General features: G+C 56.6%; 6 protein-coding genes across 6 annotated transcripts; 3 read left to right on the forward strand and 3 right to left on the reverse strand.

Moving 5' to 3' along the window:
- Positions 1–1,265: 1,265 nt before the first annotated feature.
- TRAVEDRAFT_33049 (aminoimidazole ribonucleotide synthetase) lies at positions 1,266–4,170 on the forward strand (the record flags this gene model as incomplete). Its single annotated transcript, XM_008033764.1, has 10 exons — positions 1,266–1,466; positions 1,526–1,592; positions 1,640–1,927; positions 1,984–2,229; positions 2,289–2,440; positions 2,496–2,634; positions 2,686–2,866; positions 2,927–3,195; positions 3,271–3,474; positions 3,566–4,170. 10 exons carry the CDS (start codon positions 1,266–1,268, stop codon positions 4,168–4,170), a joined length of 2,352 nt encoding a protein of 783 aa, XP_008031955.1.
- A 548-nt stretch (positions 4,171–4,718) lies between these two features.
- TRAVEDRAFT_110867 (uncharacterized protein) lies at positions 4,719–6,912 on the reverse strand (the record flags this gene model as incomplete). The annotated part of the gene is made up of 6 exons (XM_008034597.1): positions 4,719–4,850; positions 4,916–5,281; positions 5,336–5,492; positions 5,549–6,584; positions 6,651–6,728; positions 6,816–6,912. The coding sequence occupies 6 exons, from the start codon at positions 6,910–6,912 to the stop codon at positions 4,719–4,721; spliced, it is 1,866 nt and encodes a 621-aa protein (XP_008032788.1).
- Positions 6,913–7,311: 399 nt separating this feature from the next.
- TRAVEDRAFT_25486 (NAD-dependent glycerol-3-phosphate dehydrogenase) lies at positions 7,312–8,908 on the reverse strand. The gene is made up of 8 exons (XM_008033626.1): positions 8,557–8,908; positions 8,341–8,497; positions 8,263–8,287; positions 8,117–8,213; positions 7,948–8,060; positions 7,614–7,891; positions 7,536–7,557; positions 7,312–7,486 (listed from the first exon to the last, which is right to left on the reverse strand). Exons 1-8 carry the CDS (start codon positions 8,847–8,849, stop codon positions 7,356–7,358), a joined length of 1,116 nt encoding a protein of 371 aa, XP_008031817.1. The 5' UTR covers positions 8,850–8,908; the 3' UTR covers positions 7,312–7,355.
- Positions 8,909–9,300: 392 nt separating this feature from the next.
- TRAVEDRAFT_25487 (t-SNARE) lies at positions 9,301–11,794 on the forward strand. Its single transcript, XM_008033627.1, has 10 exons — positions 9,301–9,635; positions 9,690–9,736; positions 9,790–10,002; positions 10,064–10,139; positions 10,201–10,409; positions 10,471–10,722; positions 10,776–11,177; positions 11,229–11,476; positions 11,532–11,588; positions 11,643–11,794. The coding sequence occupies exons 1-7, from the start codon at positions 9,428–9,430 to the stop codon at positions 10,800–10,802; spliced, it is 1,032 nt and encodes a 343-aa protein (XP_008031818.1). The 5' UTR covers positions 9,301–9,427; the 3' UTR covers positions 10,803–11,177; positions 11,229–11,476; positions 11,532–11,588; positions 11,643–11,794.
- Positions 11,795–14,919: 3,125 nt separating this feature from the next.
- On the reverse strand, positions 14,920–16,221 carry TRAVEDRAFT_158315 (uncharacterized protein; the record flags this gene model as incomplete). Its single annotated transcript, XM_008034598.1, has 3 exons — positions 14,920–15,188; positions 15,244–15,391; positions 15,448–16,221. 3 exons carry the CDS (start codon positions 16,219–16,221, stop codon positions 14,929–14,931), a joined length of 1,182 nt encoding a protein of 393 aa, XP_008032789.1. The 3' UTR covers positions 14,920–14,928.
- A 1,200-nt stretch (positions 16,222–17,421) lies between these two features.
- On the forward strand, positions 17,422–19,040 carry TRAVEDRAFT_61929 (uncharacterized protein; the record flags this gene model as incomplete). Its single annotated transcript, XM_008034266.1, has 6 exons — positions 17,422–17,519; positions 17,594–17,622; positions 17,676–17,882; positions 17,935–18,578; positions 18,636–18,710; positions 18,762–19,040. 6 exons carry the CDS (start codon positions 17,422–17,424, stop codon positions 19,038–19,040), a joined length of 1,332 nt encoding a protein of 443 aa, XP_008032457.1.
- Positions 19,041–19,533: the final 493 nt, after the last annotated feature.

Genomic DNA, 19,533 nt, shown 5'->3' on the forward strand with positions numbered 1-19,533 from the left:
TTCCCACCCTGTCCGGGGGCCGCTCATCCGGGGTCCTCGACCCCCGCTGCCCGCAAAATTAAACAAAGCTTTGCTTTGCGCTGCACTGCAATCAAGGGGCAACCAGGCAGGGGAGCGCTAACTCCAACCTATGTAGTAGCAGTGGCATTTGGGTCTCCGGGGTCCTAAACTGACTTTTTCGACTGAAATCCTTTAAATTTAGATCTTGTACTGCTTCCTCATTCCTTCGTATTGGAACTCATAAACCTAGGATATCCCACATAATACGTCTCTCTATTCAACTGTGGTGTTTTTGAAGCGAAAGACGGGGGCTTAGTGCTATACCGGCCTGCGTCAAGGGAGCTAACTCGGCGCTTCATACGAGTAAGCGCCATACTGCTCGACATGGATGTGGCTGAGTGCATCGCGAGCGATCGCTTCGAAGGACGCTCTGGCATTATCGAGTTCATTGTCAGTGGTACCGGTAAGTAGTAGCGCGTTTAGATGCATTTCACCCACTGAGTCTAATATTGAATATCATAAAAGAACACATATTGAATTCTGCATTGTGCTGTCAGGTGCTAGCGTACGAAGTTTCCGACTCGGAGTCGCTGCTCGTCGGAGGCTCAGCCTGAGGCTATCCAACGCCCACTGTGCTCGGTACATAGTAGCACGCCGTGCGCGTTTCCGAGTGGCAAAAATGTGACGATAACTCTCGCCCTTGGAGATCCGCGCGGAGCCCTCGCGCGTTGCGCACCGAGTGGCGCGTCGCCGATGGCGCGCATCGCGAGTTCACGTTCGCCTTGTATACCCTGCGCGGCCATCGCGCTTGGCTCGCGACTGGACGCTTGTGTCCTGGATGCCTCTGAATTTTGTTTCTAATGTGTATTACCTCGGTACAGCACCTACGCCACGCTACCCACCCCTCAGCCTGCCCGCCATACACAGCTCGGAGACTGAGATCATCCCTCACACGAGCGAGGCCGCTGCTGCTTGCGCGTACCGTCTACAACATTGACATTGAACTATATAATTACTCGCGCGGATCATACGATTCTCACTAAACCCGTTGCAATGTGAGTACGATGAGTGTGCTACTAAGTTAAGTGTAGTAGTGCAAGCTCGTATCTGTTGGCCTCCCGTAATCTTATCTCGGCTATAGTAGTAGTAGTACCTCCCTGGTGTCCGGAGTCCGTCTCCGCACTTTTTGAGGTTGGAGTCACTGAGACCCGGCCTGGTTGCCCCTTGACTGCAATCCACCTTTATCCCTCCTCCTCGTTCCCTCGATGGCTGCGCTTACGATCCTCGTCGTTGGCGGCGGCGGTCGCGAGCACGCTCTCGCGTGGAAGCTCTCGCAGTCTCCGCTCGTCGACAGAATTTTCGTCTGTCCCGGAAATGGAGGCACCTCCCTCGAGGCCAAGACTACAAATGTCGATTTGTCCGCCTCGGACTTCCCTGCCCTCGTCGATTTTGCCCTCAAGCACGAGGTGCGCATCGCCAAATGCCCACTGCGCGTTGATATGTTACTAACCGCTGTGCCCGCTAGGTATCGCTTGTCCTCCCTGGGCCTGAGCAACCTCTTGTTGATGGCGTCGAAACATACTTTCGCAAAGGTATGGTGTTCCGCATGTGACCTAACCAGTTCTGACACGACGCAAAGTGGGCATCCCGGTTTTCGGTCCGAGCGCGCTCGCCGCCCGCATGGAGGGATCAAAGGCGTTCTCGAAAGCGTTCATGGACCGCCACCAAATTCCCACTGCCAAGTTCAAGGTTTTCGCATCCTCGGAGTTCGACCAGGCTGTCGAGTACGTCCGGACCTGCGGCTTCAAGGTCGTTCTCAAGGCTAGCGGTCTCGCCGCCGGCAAGGGTGTGCTTCTGCCCGAAGGTGTGGACGAGGCGATCGCAGGCCTCAAGGAGATCATGGTCGACAGCGTCTTCGGGGCCGCAGGTCTGCGACCTTACAATCCGTGTATACTACCTATCCTAAGAATATATTTTTCTCAGGTCAAGAAGTTGTTGTTGAGGAGCTCTTGACCGGACCTGAAGTGTCCGTACTCGCCTTTTCCGACGGCTACACCGTCACCGCCTTGCCCGCTGCGCAAGACCACAAGCGTATTGGCGAGGGCGATACCGGTCCCAACACCGGTGGTGTGGGCGCATATGCGCCCGCTCCTGTCGCTACTCCCGATATTCTGGACCGCATCACTAAGGAGTCTCTTCAACCCACGATCGACGGTATGAGGAAGGAGGGTAAGTATTTTTATTACTATATTAAAGAGCCTTGAACAAACCAACGAACATGCACACAGGTTTCCCCTTCGTTGGCATGCTGTTCACCGGTCTCATGATCACGGAAAACGGACCCAAGGTTCTCGAGTACAACGTCCGGTTCGGTGACCCCGAGACGGAAGCTTTGGTTTTGTTACTCGACCCAGAAACAGATCTAGCATCCATTCTCCTTGTACGACCATCTCTCTTCGCTCGATTGTCCGTAAAATCCGACCCTTCTTCTTCAGGCCTGCGCCGAGCACCGCCTAGACTCTGTGGAAGTGAAGTCGCGACCAGGGTTTGGCGTCTCTGTCGTGCTCGCTTCCCAAGGATACCCGGGAAATTATGCCAAGGGCAAGGAAATCACTATCGGGCAAATGCCCACTGGTACGCGTCAATCTACTGCGGGATTTCCGCCATTCTGACAGGCCAATACAGATGTGGTCCCATTCCACGCCGGAACATCCGCTGTTAACGGAAAGATCGTGAGCTCGGGCGGTCGTGTGTTGGTGGTCTCGGCCTACGCGCTTACACTCCAAGGCGCCCTTGATGCTGCGTATGCTGGCGTCGAGAAGATCGATTTCGAGGGCAAGGTCTTCCGGAGAGATATCGCGCACAGGTGCGTTCTACGAGTGTTGCTTTGTCCCAATCTACTCACCAAATACGTCTTTCTTTGTAGGGCTTTGTCAGCGACACCCGCGTCTTCTGGTGGGCTCACTTACGCCCAGGCCGGAGTCTCGGTGGATGCTGGGAACGCCCTCGTCGAGGCCATCAAACCCTATGTTCGCGCAACACGCAGAACAGGCGCAGACGCCGAGATCGGCGGCTTTGGCGGCGTTTTCGACCTCAAGGCCACAGGGTACCGGGATCCCGTGCTGGTCAGCGGGACCGACGGCGTTGGCACCAAGCTGCGCGTGGCCATGGACGTCAAACTGCATGACTTTGTCGGTACGTCCACGCTCACGCCACCCCGATCCGCCCCGGGGTACGGATACAATAATGTTCACACAATCTGAATCGCAGGCATCGATTTGGTGGCGATGTCTGTGAACGACCTGCTCGTGCAGGGCGCGGAGCCGCTGTACTTCCTCGACTACTTCGCGTGCAGCAAGCTCGACGTTGACATCGCCGCGCGCGTCGTGAAGGGCATCGCGGACGGCTGCGTGCAGGCCGGGTGTGCCCTCATCGGCGGCGAGACCGCTGAGATGCCCAGCATGTACCACGGCGGTGAGCTTCTTTCCTCTTCTCCCATTCTTTCTTACCCGCGTCTGGCATTCCGTGTCTGACCGCTGAACTGAGCTTCTTTCCGCGCCGTCAGATGACTACGACCTCGCCGGCTTCGCGGTGGGCGCCGTCGAGCGCAGCCTCATCCTCCCCCAGCCCACGATCGCCCCCGGCGACGTCCTCCTCGGCCTCCCCTCCTCCGGCGTGCACTCGAACGGCTTTTCGCTCGTGCGCAAGGTCGTCCAGCTCTCTGGGCTCTCCTACTCCGACGCCTGCCCGTGGGACGCGACCACGACGCTCGGGCACGCGCTCCTCACGCCGACGCGCGTGTATGTCAAGGGCGTGCTCCCCGCGGCGCAGGCGGGGCTGCTCAAGGGCATGTCGCACATCACCGGCGGCGGCTTCGTCGAGAACATCCCGCGCGTGCTGCCCGCGGGCCTCGGGTGCTATATCGATGCATCGGCGTGGGAGCTGCCCCCCGTCTTCCGCTTCCTGATGGCGCGCGGCGGCGTCGCGCCGCTCGAGATGACGCGCACGTTCAACAACGGCGTCGGCATGGTCCTCGTGGTCGCGCCGGAGCTGGTGGAGCGCGCTGTCGAGGTGCTGCAGAAGGCGGGCGAGAAGGACGTGTATAGGATCGGGGAGGTCACCGCGCAGAGCGGAGTGGAGATGCGCAACCTGAGCGCGTGGAGCTCATGAGGGGGTGAGGGGGTTCAGGCAGAAAAAGGCTCCAAATGTGTGGGTCATCCGATGGGTCGTCCGACGGAGAAGAAGCTCGATAGCAAAAACGCTTGTGTGTATCAATTAGCAGCAGCGCGGTCGGCGGGGGACGGTGGCGGCCATGGGTGTACGGTACTTGACGGGAAGTATAGCTACGACATAGAGCGATGCTACGATAGTGAATCGTCGGAGAATGAGTGTGCTTTTGTGCGTGTGACAACATGAAGAACGAAACGATAAACAAGCGGTGTGGGGTGGGGGCATCTAAATATGAGGTGGGAAAACAGTGCAGAATAGATGGATGGTAGTAGATAACTGTGTATGCAGATGGGCGGAGTGGTGGGTCCGGAGATGGACGTGATAGTGACAGCTGTAGCGCCAGGTCCTCAACGCTAGGAGCAGCAAACAGGATAGCCAGAGAGAATACAGAATACACCAGAGCCCGGTGAGACACGGGACAACATATGCGCGAGATCGACAAGGGAAGGACCACAACGTAAAACACGAGCCGAGGACCAGCGTCCTTTTTAGGCGGAGACGGATACCTCCTTGATCGTCTCGGGGACGGCAGTGGCGGCGGCGGCGAAAGAAAGAGGGAGCTTGTTGATAGACTCAACAGGTGGGCTGGAGACAATGCCGTTGGTCTCGGGCGCGACCTCCTAGACCGAGTGTTAAATTGACAAAGTAACACTTGCACCAGAACACGTACCTTGGGCGCCAGGACGGGTGAAGCTTGATCCGGCGAGTTACCCCGAGTGGTGGGGGCGTCCTTCCTAGGAGGAGCAGGTGCCTGCAAGACTTGGGCAGCCGTGGGGCCGGAGTAGGCAGACGTGACCGAGCCATTCACGCTCGGGCCCCGCGACGTGGGCGACGAACCACCAAGGACAGGGAATTCGTCGGCGTTGGGAACACGCTGAGCTTTGGGCGGTGCAAATTTCCTGTCCGGCCGAGGGCCGTTGGCAAATTGGTTGCCATTGGGTCTGAAGTTAGGCGCACGGCCTTTCTGGCCCGGATCCGCCGAGTGCGAGCGGCTCGAATCGCTCGTGGTCGTTCCGCCAGTGCCGTTACGGCTATGCGCCTGACCCTTGTCCTGGACATTTCCGTCAGGAACTTTTTGCGGACACTATATATACACGTGACCTACGTCCTGGGTCGTCAAAGCCGCAAACTTATCCTCCAGCGCAGGCACAACATGCGCGTGGAATGGTGGGCGGGGCCTGGGACCTCCGCGCGGGGCAAAGTGCGAAGGTTGGTGACCCATCGGACCCTCGGGGATGACATGAGGGAAGCGACAGTCGTCACTGACAGCGCGTATATGAGCGCCAGAACTCAGACGTAAAGTTGCGGCGACACTCACCCATTCCTGCAGCGTCCGGAGGGGAAAAACAGGCAAGGCGGCTTGCCTCCACGACCACCGAAAGATGGCCTGCGAGCGCTGCCTCGCCTGTGATGAGTCATGGCTTCCCTATTCATCGGCCCGGGCCCATAGCCCTCTCCTTGCGGGTGCCCGTGCACGGGCGACTTCGGAGAGACGACATCGGCGGCCTCGCCGTTGGGCATGCCTTGCGGCGGGTATTGTGTGGGCATCGCGTAAGGGGAGACCATGCCTTGCGCGCTGGGGGAGATGGGCGGGTACATCGCGTGCGGCGGAGGTGACTGTCCGTTGGCAGGGTGAGTCTGGAGAGGAGACAAAGGAGGGACCTGTCCGGGCATAGGTCCAGGGTGGCCATAGGTAGGAGAAACGGGGGACACGCCGAAAGGCATGGGCGGCTGGCCATTCACAGGGCTGAAGGGGCCTTGGATGGGAGACACCACGTCTGAACCAGATCTAGCATGAGCAAAGGACTGAGTCGGTGACATTACGTTCATAGGCGCACCATTTGGTGACGCGCCGTAGGATGTGGGCGGAACAGGGTAGTAGGTGGGCGGAGGGTAGGGGCCAGGGTTCATGGGGTCGTAAGGTGCGGGGTACTGTGGGGGAGGAGGCCCCTGCATATAGGGAGCCTGTGGATGAGCGAACATACACGAGGCACCGTAGCGGCACGCCGGGAAATATCGGCAGGGGATCATGCGAGCAATTTCAGGCGGAGGGAGGTTACCGAAGCTGTCGGCCATGGGCGGAGGAGCATAGTACGGCACGGAACCGTCGGGCATCATGGGCGGGGGCATGGGCGGGTAGTAGTAGCCACCAGGAGGAGGTGGCGGGTAGTATCCCGTGGAGGGATCCATGTTCGCAGACTCCGTGGACTGATCGTGGGGGTAGGCGACCTCCTGCGACTGCGCCGCGGCGTGCGCCATTTTGCTCCTAGCTACGCCGATGAGACCGTGGATTACTGGGTCCGCGGTGTACGACTCCGGAGGACCCTGGCTGGAAGCATTCGTAGGGTCGGCACCTGCGGGGAATTCGAAGGCACTTAGCATATGCGCGTGCGGAGTCATGCGCGCGAGTCAGGACATACCTTTGTCCAAAAGGACGCGGACGATCTCTACGTGGCCACTCTTCACGGCCTCGATGAGTGGGGTGGATCCGGTGTGATCTTGAGAGGAAACGTGTCAATCCGGGAAGTGATCTGGACGCGGCGCGGCGTGCAATAAATACGGGGAGTGGCGGAGATGAAGCGTACCTTTGACCTCGATATCGAGCGGGGTCGCGTCCCTGAGGAGTTCGACCACATTCTCGAGGCTGCCCTCAGAGCACGCCTTCCAGAGGGGGGAGACCATGGTGAGATGGGGCACGGATGGAGGGATGGGGGGAGCTGGGTGGGGGCGGGACGAATGAACACGGAGCGAAAGCGTAATGGGCGGAGGCAGAGCAGGAAATGCGGACAGAGGGCACGCGCAAAGAATTTTGCAGACGAAGCGGGGGACGGGCTGCAGCCACAGCTGCCATCCTCAATCCCGAAAAATTGGATTAGATAATCGGCTTCTGATTATCAGTCCGGATATGGCAGGTCTCGTCGGTCGTCCGACGCCCCCTCATCTGATTCTCCGGCCCAGCCAACCGTCTCCCGCCCATTTTCCGCCGTCTTCCTCCGGCCTTCGTCATATATGATGCCGAGTCCCAGCCCCAGAGCGCTCTCACGCGCCGTGTATTACGTGCAGGCTCGCGTTAGATGAAGATGGAAGCAAACAAGCACGTAGATTGCGGCCGTAAGGGCACTCATTTACACATCTGCCTCCAGGCCTAGCTTCGCCATTAGACGTTTCGCAGGCTTGCCGCCTTCGACGGACAGATCCAGCTCGCGGATGGACGGCAGAGACAGCAGCTCGTTCGCGCGCTCCGGGACCGCCCTTCCTGCTTCCGGCGTCAGCGGAGCTCCGCGGGGGACCTGCCTTGCACTCACCTTCGTACAACACATCGTACACCTGGCCCGATGTCAGCGATAGAACGATGAAGCAATGTAGGACGTCATGACACTCACCCCTGATGCTATCGGCGCCACTACGCCCAACTCGTCGACAATGGCTTTCAAGCCCTTCGCCGTGGTAACACCTTCTGCCACGCTGCCCAATGTTTTGATGATGTGGTCCAGCTTCTCGCCCTTCCCTAACCTGAAGCCGACGGTATAGTTTCGACTGTTCGACGAGCTGCAGGTGAGGAACAGGTCTCCGACGCCCGCGAGAGTCAGGAAGGTCAAGGGCGAGGCACCGTACGCCGTCCCAATCCGTGTCATCTCGGCAAGACCCCTCGTGATGAGCACTGCGGTGCGTGCTGCTGAGCGTCTGCATATGATGGGGTTTAGAAGGTACACTTACTCGCCCTCGTGTTGTTCTCGAAGCCGAGGCCAGCGGCCATCCCCGCCGCGATGGCATAGACGTTCTTCAGGGCGCCCGCGAGCTCGACGCCAATCGGGTCATCGCCAGTGTAACTGGTGGTCGATGTAGCTTCAGTTCACGAGACATGCTTACGAGGATTCATGCCTACCAGCGGAACCAAGGTTGGTGGAACAATTGCGATGCCTGCTCGGCATGAGACGGTGACAGCGACACCACGGATACTGACGTCGGCTGTCTTCTGACGACTGTTGGTCGCCTATAAGACGAGATACCAGATGCAATATTGCCACTTACTTTCTGTGGCAAACGAAGGTCCCGACTACGGAAATGCACTTGGTACTGGGTTAAATGCTGTGCTGTCATAGTGCTTACTATGAACGTTGCGACCTTCGCTACTTCAGGTCCGCAGGTGTCGGCGATGATCTCGAGAGTCAGTGCACGAGTCTTGATCTCAACACCCTTATTGACGAAGATGAGCAGAGGCAGTTTGCTTTCATCCAATGTTGGCTTCAACGCGGTCAGGGTCTCTCTGTCACAAACGTTGAACACGTTGGCTGCAACGCCAGTTGAGTTGCCGTGGCCAATCACCTGACACCTTCCGTAGGGATAGCAAAGAGCAGCACATCCATGTTTTGAATTAGTTCCGATGAAGGGAACTCGGGTCCGACCGCGGTAATTGATTCCGCGAAAGCGTGATCCTTGAGGACTTCTACGTTGCGATGACACTGATTGAAGTGTTTGACGAGTTCCTCGGAGCGCGACCACATGTAGACCTTGTGCGAGGAATCTCCGAGGTGGTCGGCAAGGCAGCTCCCAAAGTTTCCGGCCCCAAAGACCAAGACTGTTGACTTCTCGGCTGCGGGGAGTGACGGAGACGCCATTCTGAAGCCCGAGGGAGATACGAGACGCGATCTATAACGCAGCTGAGATATGAACAGCCCTCTAGGAAGTGGCCTGTGCGTGCAAGGTCTGAGAGATGAGAGAGCGAAGGAGAGGAGCATGCAGGAGCCACCAGTCAAGCACACGCGATCGTTGAGGTAATTGGTCCGGAAACGGAAGCCTGATCTCGGTCTATGCCGTGTTTCCTGGAGCAAGAGACAAATTCTGAGCTTCTGCGAGCCTCCACGAGCTATAGCAGTAGTTTCAGCACAGTCGACACAGCGTATGGACGAGGAAAGCAAGCGTTGTGAGTGATGGTTTCTCGTGAATTCAGGTAGCGGGCCGCGGCGGTGGGGAACACGACACGTGGGAAACACAGCCGAAGTGCCGCCCCGCGCCAACCACTGCCGCCAACTGCGCCAACCACTGCCGCCAACTGCGCCAACTGTCCTCTGCTCACCGAGCTCGCGCGGGTCCCCTCTACGTCCTCGTCTAATCTGCGCTACCTCTCCACACTCTCTTGTCGCTCGTTACTCTTGCTTTCGACCCCGCATACCCCCTATCTTTATTGCCTATCAAAATGCCCGTCCAGGACCGCACCAACGAGTTCCGGGCATGCGTGGAGTCCATCCGGAACAGGTCGACCTTCTCCTCGAAAGGCGCGGAGCAGAAGCAGCGCCTGCTGCAGACGAAGGCGGAGGGGAGCAAGTCGGAGTTCACGCGGATGGCCTCTTCTATTGGCAAGGACATTAGCAGTACGACGGTGAAGCTGGGCAAGCTCGCACAGCGTGAGTCTGCATGCCTTATCGCGTCTATACCCGCGCTCAACATCCATCTTATAGTTGCCAAGCGGAAGACCTTGTTTGACGATAGGCCTGTGGAGATCAGTGTATGTTCCTAACCTGTCCGCTCGCCGACCAGCGTCGTTGAAGGCGTCCATAGGAACTCACCTATATCATCAAACAAGATATTGCGAACATCAACAAGCAAATTGCCCAACTGCAAGCGTACGTAAAGCAACGTAAAGCGCAGGGTCCCAAGTCTCCGGAGGGCAAGCAGCTGGAGGAGCACAACCACAATGTCGTCATGCTCCTGCAGAGCAAGCTGGCGGATACCAGCATGTCATTCAAGGACGTGCTCGAGATCAGAACGCAGGTACGTTTTCTCGTATATATCACCCCATGCTCCCGGACCGACGCAACACCCTCGTTCCTAGAACATGAAGGAGTCGAAGGACCGGACCGAGCAGTTTATGCACTCCACAACCGCTGCGGCCAGCCAACCACCTCCAAGTACGTATCAGGAACGCAGTTTAAGGGACGTGCTGTTTGCGCATGCTGATCGTATGACCAGGTTCGCTCTTGTACGGCAATACCCAGCGTCAGGACCCTATGGGTGACGGTAGCTCCCTGACGTCGTCTCGGTTCGATTCCAAAGGGAAAGGCCGTGCGTCGTACAAGAACAACGGCGACATCCTTGCCCTTGACCTCGGTGCGGCAGAGGAGGGCGCGGCGCCCCAACATGGGGATGCGTTCATGCAGATGCAGATAGTCGAGCAACAGGTCCGTGCCATGCATATACCCGCCACTTGTCAATTGCTGAAACAGGATGACGTGTTTACAGGATAGCTACATCCAAACGCGTTCGACAGCCATCGAGTCCATTGAATCGACTATCGCCGAGCTCGGTCAGATATTCACTCAGCTGGCTCAGATGGTGGCGGAGCAGCGGGAAACCGTCCAACGCATCGACGCGGACACCGTCGACATCGCATCCAACGTCAGCGGCGCGCAACGAGAACTCCTCAAGTACTATGCGAGCATCTCGAGTAACCGTTGGCTGATGCTGAAGGTCTTCGGAGTATTGATTGTTTTCGTGAGTCGCGAATTTGTCCGATACGTCATTCTGCCACTCACCCCGCTACCTAGTTCCTCGTGTTCATCCTCGTCTCATAATCTGTCTCTGCTGGCTGGCCGGTCTATGTGTAGGTTCAAGTAATAGGAGTATGGACACCTAGGATATAGAGCATTTGATTCCCACTGCCTTAGCCTTCTAGCACGGCCGTGATACCCCCGTCGACATATAACAAAGAGCCCTCAACCAACCGGAATAGCGTTGACGCCAGTTCCCTGTGGTCTTGATGTTCGCTCGGTCTTCTTCTTGCTGCCTCTTTTGCGTTTTGAGCCGTCGTCACCAGCTTCCGGGATCGACCATGTTCGCTCCTTCGACGGCTGCTGTTCCACGCCCGAGGTGGTCGAGTACCGTTGCGGACGTTCGACCTGCGCCTCGCCCTCGCCGACCGTCCTCGGTTTTTTCGACACAATCTGCTGCTGCACCGACTGTCAACACCCCGCACTATTAGTCGTGTGGCGGAGACATACCCTTTGCTCATGCAGCTCCCTATTCCGCTTCTTGACCTTCTCCAGCCTATTTTCGCTCTTGCCGCCGCCTCCTGCAGTAAGTTCGACGTTGATCTTGCGGCCTTCGATGTCGGACTGGTGCAGCTTCAGACCCTGCTGCAACGCGTTCCTGTGCGAGAACTCCACAAATGCGAACCCCTTGGATTTCGCGGTGGGTCTTGAGGTAGCGGACGGTTTTGGTGTCATGAGTCGGACAGTTGGTGGAGGATCTGCGCGGGCCGTGTCAGGTGTGAAGCGAGAGCCTCGAGAATCGACCAAACTAACCGCATTTTGCGAAGTGTTTCTCAACCGCCTCTTTTGTCGTAGTGTACTTCAAGTTACCTGAGCGAAACCCTTGAGATCAAAGCGCACCTGTGTGACCTGCTTGACACTCACCGACAAACAAAATAAACCGCTGCTTCCCCTGGGGCTTCTTGCTGTCCGCCTTCTTCGCATCCTCCCCTACCGCATCCCCTGCAGCCACCCCTGCACCGTCTGCGCCTTTCCGCTTTTTCTTGGTATTCTTCTCCCCCGCGCCGTCCTCTTTCGCCTCCTCATCCCCCTCAGGCTTCTCCTCCCGTTTCCGCTTCTTCCCCTTCCCCCTGTCACCGTCGCCCAGAGCCTCCGCATCCTGCGCAGCTCCCTTCTTCGCGCCTGCCTTACGTCCCGCCGGAGCTTCCACAGCATCAGCCTCCGCATCCAGCTCGACCTCAGCACAATCCTGGTTCTCATCGACAGGAACGTCGTCCAGGTCATCGAAGCTCTGCGGCTTGCCCTTGCCCTTGCGGTCGCGGAAGGCGAGCGCCTTCTTCTGCTTCTTGGTGAGTTTTTGTTGGCCGCTCATCGTGGGGGCGTGTCGGGTATGTATGTATGGGTGAATGGGTGCACCACCGCTGCGGTGGGCGATGACGTTGACGAAGCGTGAGGAGAGCGTGTAGAGGGAGCAGAGTTGCAGGACTGCACAAGTGCGGACGATCGAAGGAATACCAAAATTAGCCGCCGGACTTTCCACGTGCTCTGCATATTGTATGGGCTGTGCCTGGTGCCCAAAACCTAGATTGGTGTTGTTCGAATCGAGACGAACACCATAGTTCGACACTCGTTATTATGGGACTGGTTGAGTACAAATAATGGGTACTGCGGATTTTAAATATACGAGGAGAGTACGCCGAAGCCAGAAACTCCGAGAAGGGCCGATGAGCAGAATCAGTAGGGCGCGAGCAGGCTTCCTGAGACGAGGCAGCAGAGTGAGAGTACGATCTGCTATAAAGCGGTGTTCCGGTAACACGAGCGAGAGCAGAACAGGATGACAGCCGGAAGTTGTTGCAAGACCAAGGCATCCAGGAGGGCGGGATCATCGTTCGAAGCAGTTCAGACATCAGCCCAGCCTCCCTCGTCGAGCTTGTACGAAGCTTCGCTTTCTGGCCTGTCTGGACTGTCTACCAGTTTGGCGACTCGCTCCTCAGCGCGACCTGCCAACTTTATTAGACCAAAAACGCAATGATTACCCAGTGGTATAACTATGACCTTTTCTGAGAAACATCCTAGTAGCTGAGGCATGCGAGAGGATATGCCCGCCAATGGGCTTGAGCGCCCCTCCCGCGACGAAGGTCATAGTCGCTCCAGGATCGGCTAAAATGAACCAATGGTCAGATTGAAACTACATGAGAACGAGTGCGAGTTGAACCCACATTGAACCTGGTTCGTGAGAAGGATCACAATCTGTGAAATTACTGTGATCAATACTGTTAAACGCTAGTGAGAGGTATCGTATATATACGTTGTACTCTTCTGACAGCTTGCTAAGCTTTGACAACATCTAGATTCGAACAGATTAGCATGAGTTACGACCGACGCAACGTGGCAAGACCAGCCTGAGCAAGCTGAGTAGAAGTACTGGTCAGTATGATAAATCGCGTGATACTGCTGTCGTATTGGCAAACCTTCTGTTGGCGTTCGCTGAGTTCGCCTCTGCCGGAGTAATCGGCTCTGAAAAGTGCCATGATACTATCGACGATCTGGGGACGGCGTGTCATAGCAAAACCATTTCTGAAGCAGGCATGCTTACGAGAAGTCTGAAGTCCTTGTCCTCCGCGAAGCGAATGGAACATTCATTGATGAGCTCCATCTACAACAAGGTGTGAGCTAGCGGCTCCTTGACATACGTTTGTGACACCAACCTGGTGCTCGCTGTTGTGCGCGCGCGCTGTTGATACTGGAGATTTAGCAATTCCCTGTGTCAGCGAAAAACATGACAGACCGTAGAGGATATTCTCAAGAGCCATATCGCCATCGACTTGACATGCCGTTAGTGTTGCGATCCCGTCGGGGGAATGCCTCATACCTCCGAACCGTTCCGCGATAGATCTTATGCGGTCAGGTCGAAATGTGCCTTCGGTATCGATGTAAGCGACCTGGAAGTGGGTGTCAGACACCCATGAAGAGAAATATGCGCATATACGCACCTTGCCAGAGGCACCGCCCATGTCTGGTGGGAGCTGAGTAACGACGCTCATGGTGTGCGCAAGCTGGGTCTTCCCAGTTCTGAATTCCCCGTAGACTTCGGTGATAGACTGAGACATGATTCCTCCTGGAAGAGGAGCGGGCGAGTTCGAATTTATTCAGTACATAGATACAAGAACACTCACCTCCCAAAGCTGTATCCACGGCTTTGCTGCCCGTACTCAGAACGAGGACGCGCTTCCGCTTTTCTTGTATTTCCAGCCCGGTGGCGAAGGAAGAGCCCTGATTTGATGGTTAGCCACATATATGCGTGTCCTGAGAGTGCAGATCTGACCAGAATCTTGTGTGCAGCTTCCTGCAAACGCGGTATGTCAGTATCTGTACCCAACGGCACGGAGGGACGAGTAAACTTGCCTTGATCTTCTCTACTTTGGCTTCCGACATACCCTATCAACATATCAGCTCGATGAAGGCGCATATATGCTGTGCCGTAGTACCTTGATCTTGAGCATTTGCCTCCGTGTGGTCATGTTCACGCCAGAGACGGTGTTGATAGCAGCGGACTATACGGAAAAAGAAAGGGAAATGTATAAAAGATGTCAGACCGCATCGGCATCGACTAAACTACCTTGAGCTTGAGGATGTCTTGCACATTGATTCCCTACCCGAAGTGGGTCAGATTCAACTGAGGCCTAGAACGGAAACGCTTACATGCTGTTGTAACTCATCCACACTATCGAAGTACTGGCCCTACATATGCAGCATGACTATGTGCTCCTCAAGGAATGGACGTCTGTGTCTTACCTCTTCGACATCGTCGCCAGGGGGAGAAGAAGGACGTGAAGGAGCAGGGACGCTTTGAGACGTTGTGCGACGGACCATAGCTGAAGGTGCAGAGAGGGAGGCGCGCAGAAAATGCAGGAGGATATGGTGGTGGGAAGAAGAGAAGCGAACGAGCAGTCTTCCAATTCGGATGCGCCTCATATACGCGCGACGCGTTTCAGTCATGTGACCGCGGCTGTCAGCGTTTCGCCTCCAGAAGGGCATCCTGCAACCGGCTTTTCGCGGCACATGTTTGCCTAAAAACTGCTGCTTACCTGCAGAAACTTACAGATTCACGTTGTGCACGACAGCGCACATAATTTGATGGCCTGGAGAACTGTTATGACTGTTATAGTCAGAGTACAACAGAGAGGATAACGTTCACGTCCGCTTGCGTTCAGACCCCAACTAGCATTCCATCTGGTCCTATCTGTTGGAAGTCTTCCTTCTCAACCTCATCGATGTCGCCAACAATCTCCACGCCGGCCTCAGCGGCGCTCGGCGTTCTGCTCTTCTTTCGAATCGTCCGAGTAGATGAGGGGGCGGGAAGCTCCGAGGCAGTTTCAAGCTCTGTTGAGCGCAGTGGTGTTGGCGCACGGATCTCGGGGGTTGGTCCAGAGAAGTCCTTGCCAGTCATGCGGGACAGCGTCTCGATATCTGGCAGAGTTGTGAGAACTACATGCGAACCTATACAAAACGTTATGACCCATACCATAGGGTGTGCGATTATTGAGGCAATACGTGATTCTCGCGGAGTTCTTCTTGTCCTCAGCTTTGAACTTGTTCTTGCACGCCTTGCGATCCCGTCCGGGGAGGACGTACGAGATGAGTTCGTAGTTCTCACCGAACTGCGAAAGCGCCTATGGTGAGAACGTAAGTGAGTAAAGAGATATGCCAATTGTAGCGCTGGGCTCACGTCGTAAAACAGTTCAGTCTCTTCGGCACTCCAGCGAGATCCCCGAAGTTTCTTGCTGTACGTTGCCGAGTTTACGAACTTCGTAAAGTCTGACTCTTCCACATGTGTGTAGTCGTCGGTCTGGTGTTCTTCATCGCGGTTGACGAACAGCGATTGCTCGTCGATGATCGTCTCGCCATTCGCGCCTATGCGAACCTGGACGTTGAACCGGCTGACTGCCATATCTGCACCGTAGTCGAAGCCATCGACGCCCTTCTCAGCCGCTTCATCCTCGTCTGCGGCCAAGGCTGGTGCGTTTACATCCAATGCAACGGATGCTGCGCGCGAGGCTGATCCCGGATCGTCCTGTTCAGCCGGCTTCTGACTTGCGCTCCGAGTTGCGCCATCCTCCTCTTCTGCGTCCCTGCCATACTTCTTCGCCTCCATAGCCATCTTCATACGAGCCCGCTTGTCCCGGTTCGACGCACGCCAAGCGGCGTGATTACTGACGATCTGGGCTGCTTTGCTGCTCACTCGCCCACGGCCGTTATCATCGCAGAGCGCAGCCATCGTGATCGCTGTGGGGTCGAGTTCCTCGCCGGGGTCGGCCTCTGCGTCGAAAGGTGGAGGAGAGGGTGCACGCTTTCGGGAGCGACGGGGCTCTGCAGTCTCGGAGCGTTTGCGTTTCTTGGACCCGGCCGGTGAGGAATTCTGGTCACCCTCTGTGACAGATTTCCTGGAGCGTTTCTTCTTGGGGGGCGCGGTGTTGCCCTCGGCGTCATCTTCTGAGATCATAATTCAACCGCAGCCTTAGTGAAAAGCAGAACCGTGCTCACGATCACCCCCGTCCTCTGTGGTTGCTTCTGCAGTATCGGACTTCTTCCGCTGTGTCCGGCGTGGTCGTGTGGCCTTCACAGCAGGAACGTCGCTAAGGCCAACGCTTTGTCTAGGCTCCGCAGACAGTTCACCGGGTGAGTTGTTTTGCGGTTGTAAAGAAGTAAACCCAGCAAACGCAGACGCATCCATCAACAATGGGTCAATCTGGGAAGAGTCGATAGTGTACAGGGCGGAGGATGGCGGGCCGTTCATGATAGGAGCATCCTGTGGGAGAAAAGGGAGTTGGTTTGCAGGATAGCTCGGCTTCGGATGCGACGGTGCTACCGGCACGATAGGCGTAGGGGCTGGTGCTGGGGGGAGTGTTGGTGCACGGGCCATTGTGCGCGAGGGCATGCTGATCGCAACGCCAGACTGAGAAGAGGATGGTTGAGATGCGCATATCCTAGGGGGCATCCGCGACGGCATAGGAATGATTCGCGCAGCAGGAGGTTGGGTAGGAAGCACGCTTGGGCCTGATTGGGATGGGGGTGCTTCGATTATACTGACATCGCCAGCGGGTGTTACGGCGCTGACAGGGAGGGGTGAAGGAAACGGATCTGCCGAAGGCCTTTGTGGAACGGAGGATGGGGGAGGCATAGCCGAGGGTGCCCTGGGAGGTCCATCTTGTGTATTTCGCAGATTGCTCGGGCCCGGCGTTGCTGAAGACTCTGGGAGGACTGACGACTGACGAGATCCTCCTCCAGTTCGCGGACGCGGTTTCGCAACCGGCCTGAAGACCGTACTTCCCTTCTCTACGCGCTAGGTGAGCAGCGTACACAAGCCGTGCCAGGAGGATAACTCACGGACGCGCTGAGACATGCAAGAAAGCTACTCCAGGGGTAACCAAGAGATAAAAGATACGCGAGTGTCGCGAGACGTTGGAACAGTCCCGAGAGCGAGAAGGTCACCAGAGGGTCAAGACGGTAAAGGTCAGAGAAGCATGGACGGGCGCCTGTGATCTGCACTTCATTCTGTACCACCACCCGCCACCACCCGCCACCACTCCTACTTGCCATTCGCCGACTCACTGACCTGCTCCCTCTTCTACTCTGCTCGTGCTGTCTATGCATTGATCTCACTGGGAATCTGAGATAGCCTTTGTGGTATAGGGACATCGCTATGCATCGTGCCGTTGAACTACCTACAGGCCCACAGCCCGGATGGGAAATCAGTGGGCCACACGCCGGAGAGACAGATCTCAAGAGCGTGTCGGAGAGGTCAGCGTCGACTTCCTGGCAGTGGATGCCCTCATACGCTGCCCAAGATTATGAACTCATAAGCGGTTATCCAGCTTGGTGGTGTTACAGTCTTTGAGACAATGTACGTTCTGCTTTCACCTTTAGTTCAGGAGCACTGTACCCATGAATTTATAGCGCGTAGCAAATGGGTCACAACCATGTTTCCAAAGTTCTCCGTGAAAACACGCAGTGGAAAAACTCCCGAAGTGACCCCGCCCCCTCATACGACCAAAGCTCACGGGAAGTATGATCTTCACGTTGGGCCTCACGTATACCATGACACAGCCATCTACGAGGTCCACTACCTCCCTGCTGTTGAACCTATAGCTGAGGGGTTGCAGAGTAGGTCGTTGGCTTGTCCGCACGTGTCGCACTCGTCCGACGTTGCATACAGCTATACAACAGCCGTTTTCCACTCCACCCGCAACTGCCAGTAGTAGCGGCGTGCAAACATCCTTGTCCGCCATACCCTTTCCGGCTGGCACTTATGTCACCCCAGCGCTATCCTCCAAGGTGTCGGTGGCCGCACAAAGCAATCCGGTGCTCGCGAATCTGCTCAAAGCCGTGATCAGTCGCACTGCTACTGACGACCAAGTGAAAACGCTGGGCCTCCTCATACAGTCCTTAGAGGGAGTACAGGCATTGGAGCAACCTAACCCCACCCTCCTCGGGATGTCTGCTGCCCAATTTTCTGCAAGACCGTCCTCGCCGAGACCGTTCGACGTAGTCCTCGAATTCCACGAGCGGTCGTCCGACCGCTTCATCCTACCCCGCGGCGATGTAGTATGTGAGTTAGCGGCGCCTAAAACCGAATCGCCATACAAGGCGTCGGACGCGATCATCACCTGCTGTGTGCCGTTTGCAAACGCGGCAAGCCTTCAACCGACCACGCCGGGTGCAGAGCCTCCAGACAATGACACACCCGAAGTTGTCAGTTTCCGGATCTCGCGAGTCTCGCATGCGGTGTGGGAGCTGCTGTTTACGTGGGCGGGAGGCCCACAGAAGATAGAAGAGAGCCGAGTCAAACTAGCTGAGATTGTGAGTACCCACCCATTCAGCGGTTCATATGTCTCAAGCGTTGACACGACGCTACAGGCAAAGCAAGCGGGTCCGCACTTGTATCTCAAGCATCGCCTGCCAGAGGGCGAGCTGCTAGAAGAAATTCGGGCTGTAAGTGTACACGGACTTCTGTGTGCGCTGTGTTTTCATGGTGTTGTCCAGGCTGTAGCTCCGTCATATACCTTCAGGCCCGTCAAGCCAGCGGGGGCCGACAGCAATAAGGCGAAACGGAAATCTGTAACCAGGAGACCCACAGTCTCAATCGCAGCCGCCCCGTCTGCTTCTCCGGAGAAGCCACCCCCACCGCCCACACCACCCGTGAAAAGACGGGCCCAACAGAAGGCTAAGGCTTCAGCGCCCCCTCCTATCGCCTGTCACTCCTGCGGACAGCGAGACGTACCCTTGATGATGGGCGGCAGTAAGCATTTCACACACGTTTGACGTCTGGAGATTAATTAGAGTACTTCAGGATTCTGCAGAGAATGCATCAACGCGGGAAAAGCCACCACTGAGATCCCCCAGGTTCAGCCTAGCAGAGCAAACTCTGGGAAGCCTTCCACGCCTGTCCCTCACACCACCCCGATTAGCGTCGTACCTGCACCCCCATTCGCAATACAGTGGGTCGCGGAAACAGGGACCATTGCGCCCGCAAGCACCTCTGCGGCGCCCCCACCACCTACGTATTACCCACCGTACCCACCGCCAGCCTCATCGTCACACGCCGCACCACCAGGTTGATCCGCAGAGAATGTACTGTATAAGTGCTTGTACCCTGACTATCCATTCCGTTGTACAATAGCCATAACCAATAGTATAATGATACAAGCAGAGCGAGATCGATAGCGCTATGTAAACAGGTTCACAGACCATCCCATCCACCAGATGACGACACCCGACTGCGCGAGGAGGACGCAGCACTCGAGCAGGACCGCGC

The sequence above is a fragment of the Trametes versicolor genome, assembly GCF_000271585.1.
Source record: "Trametes versicolor FP-101664 SS1 unplaced genomic scaffold TRAVEscaffold_1, whole genome shotgun sequence".
NCBI classification, from domain to species: Eukaryota; Fungi; Basidiomycota; class Agaricomycetes; order Polyporales; family Polyporaceae; genus Trametes; species Trametes versicolor.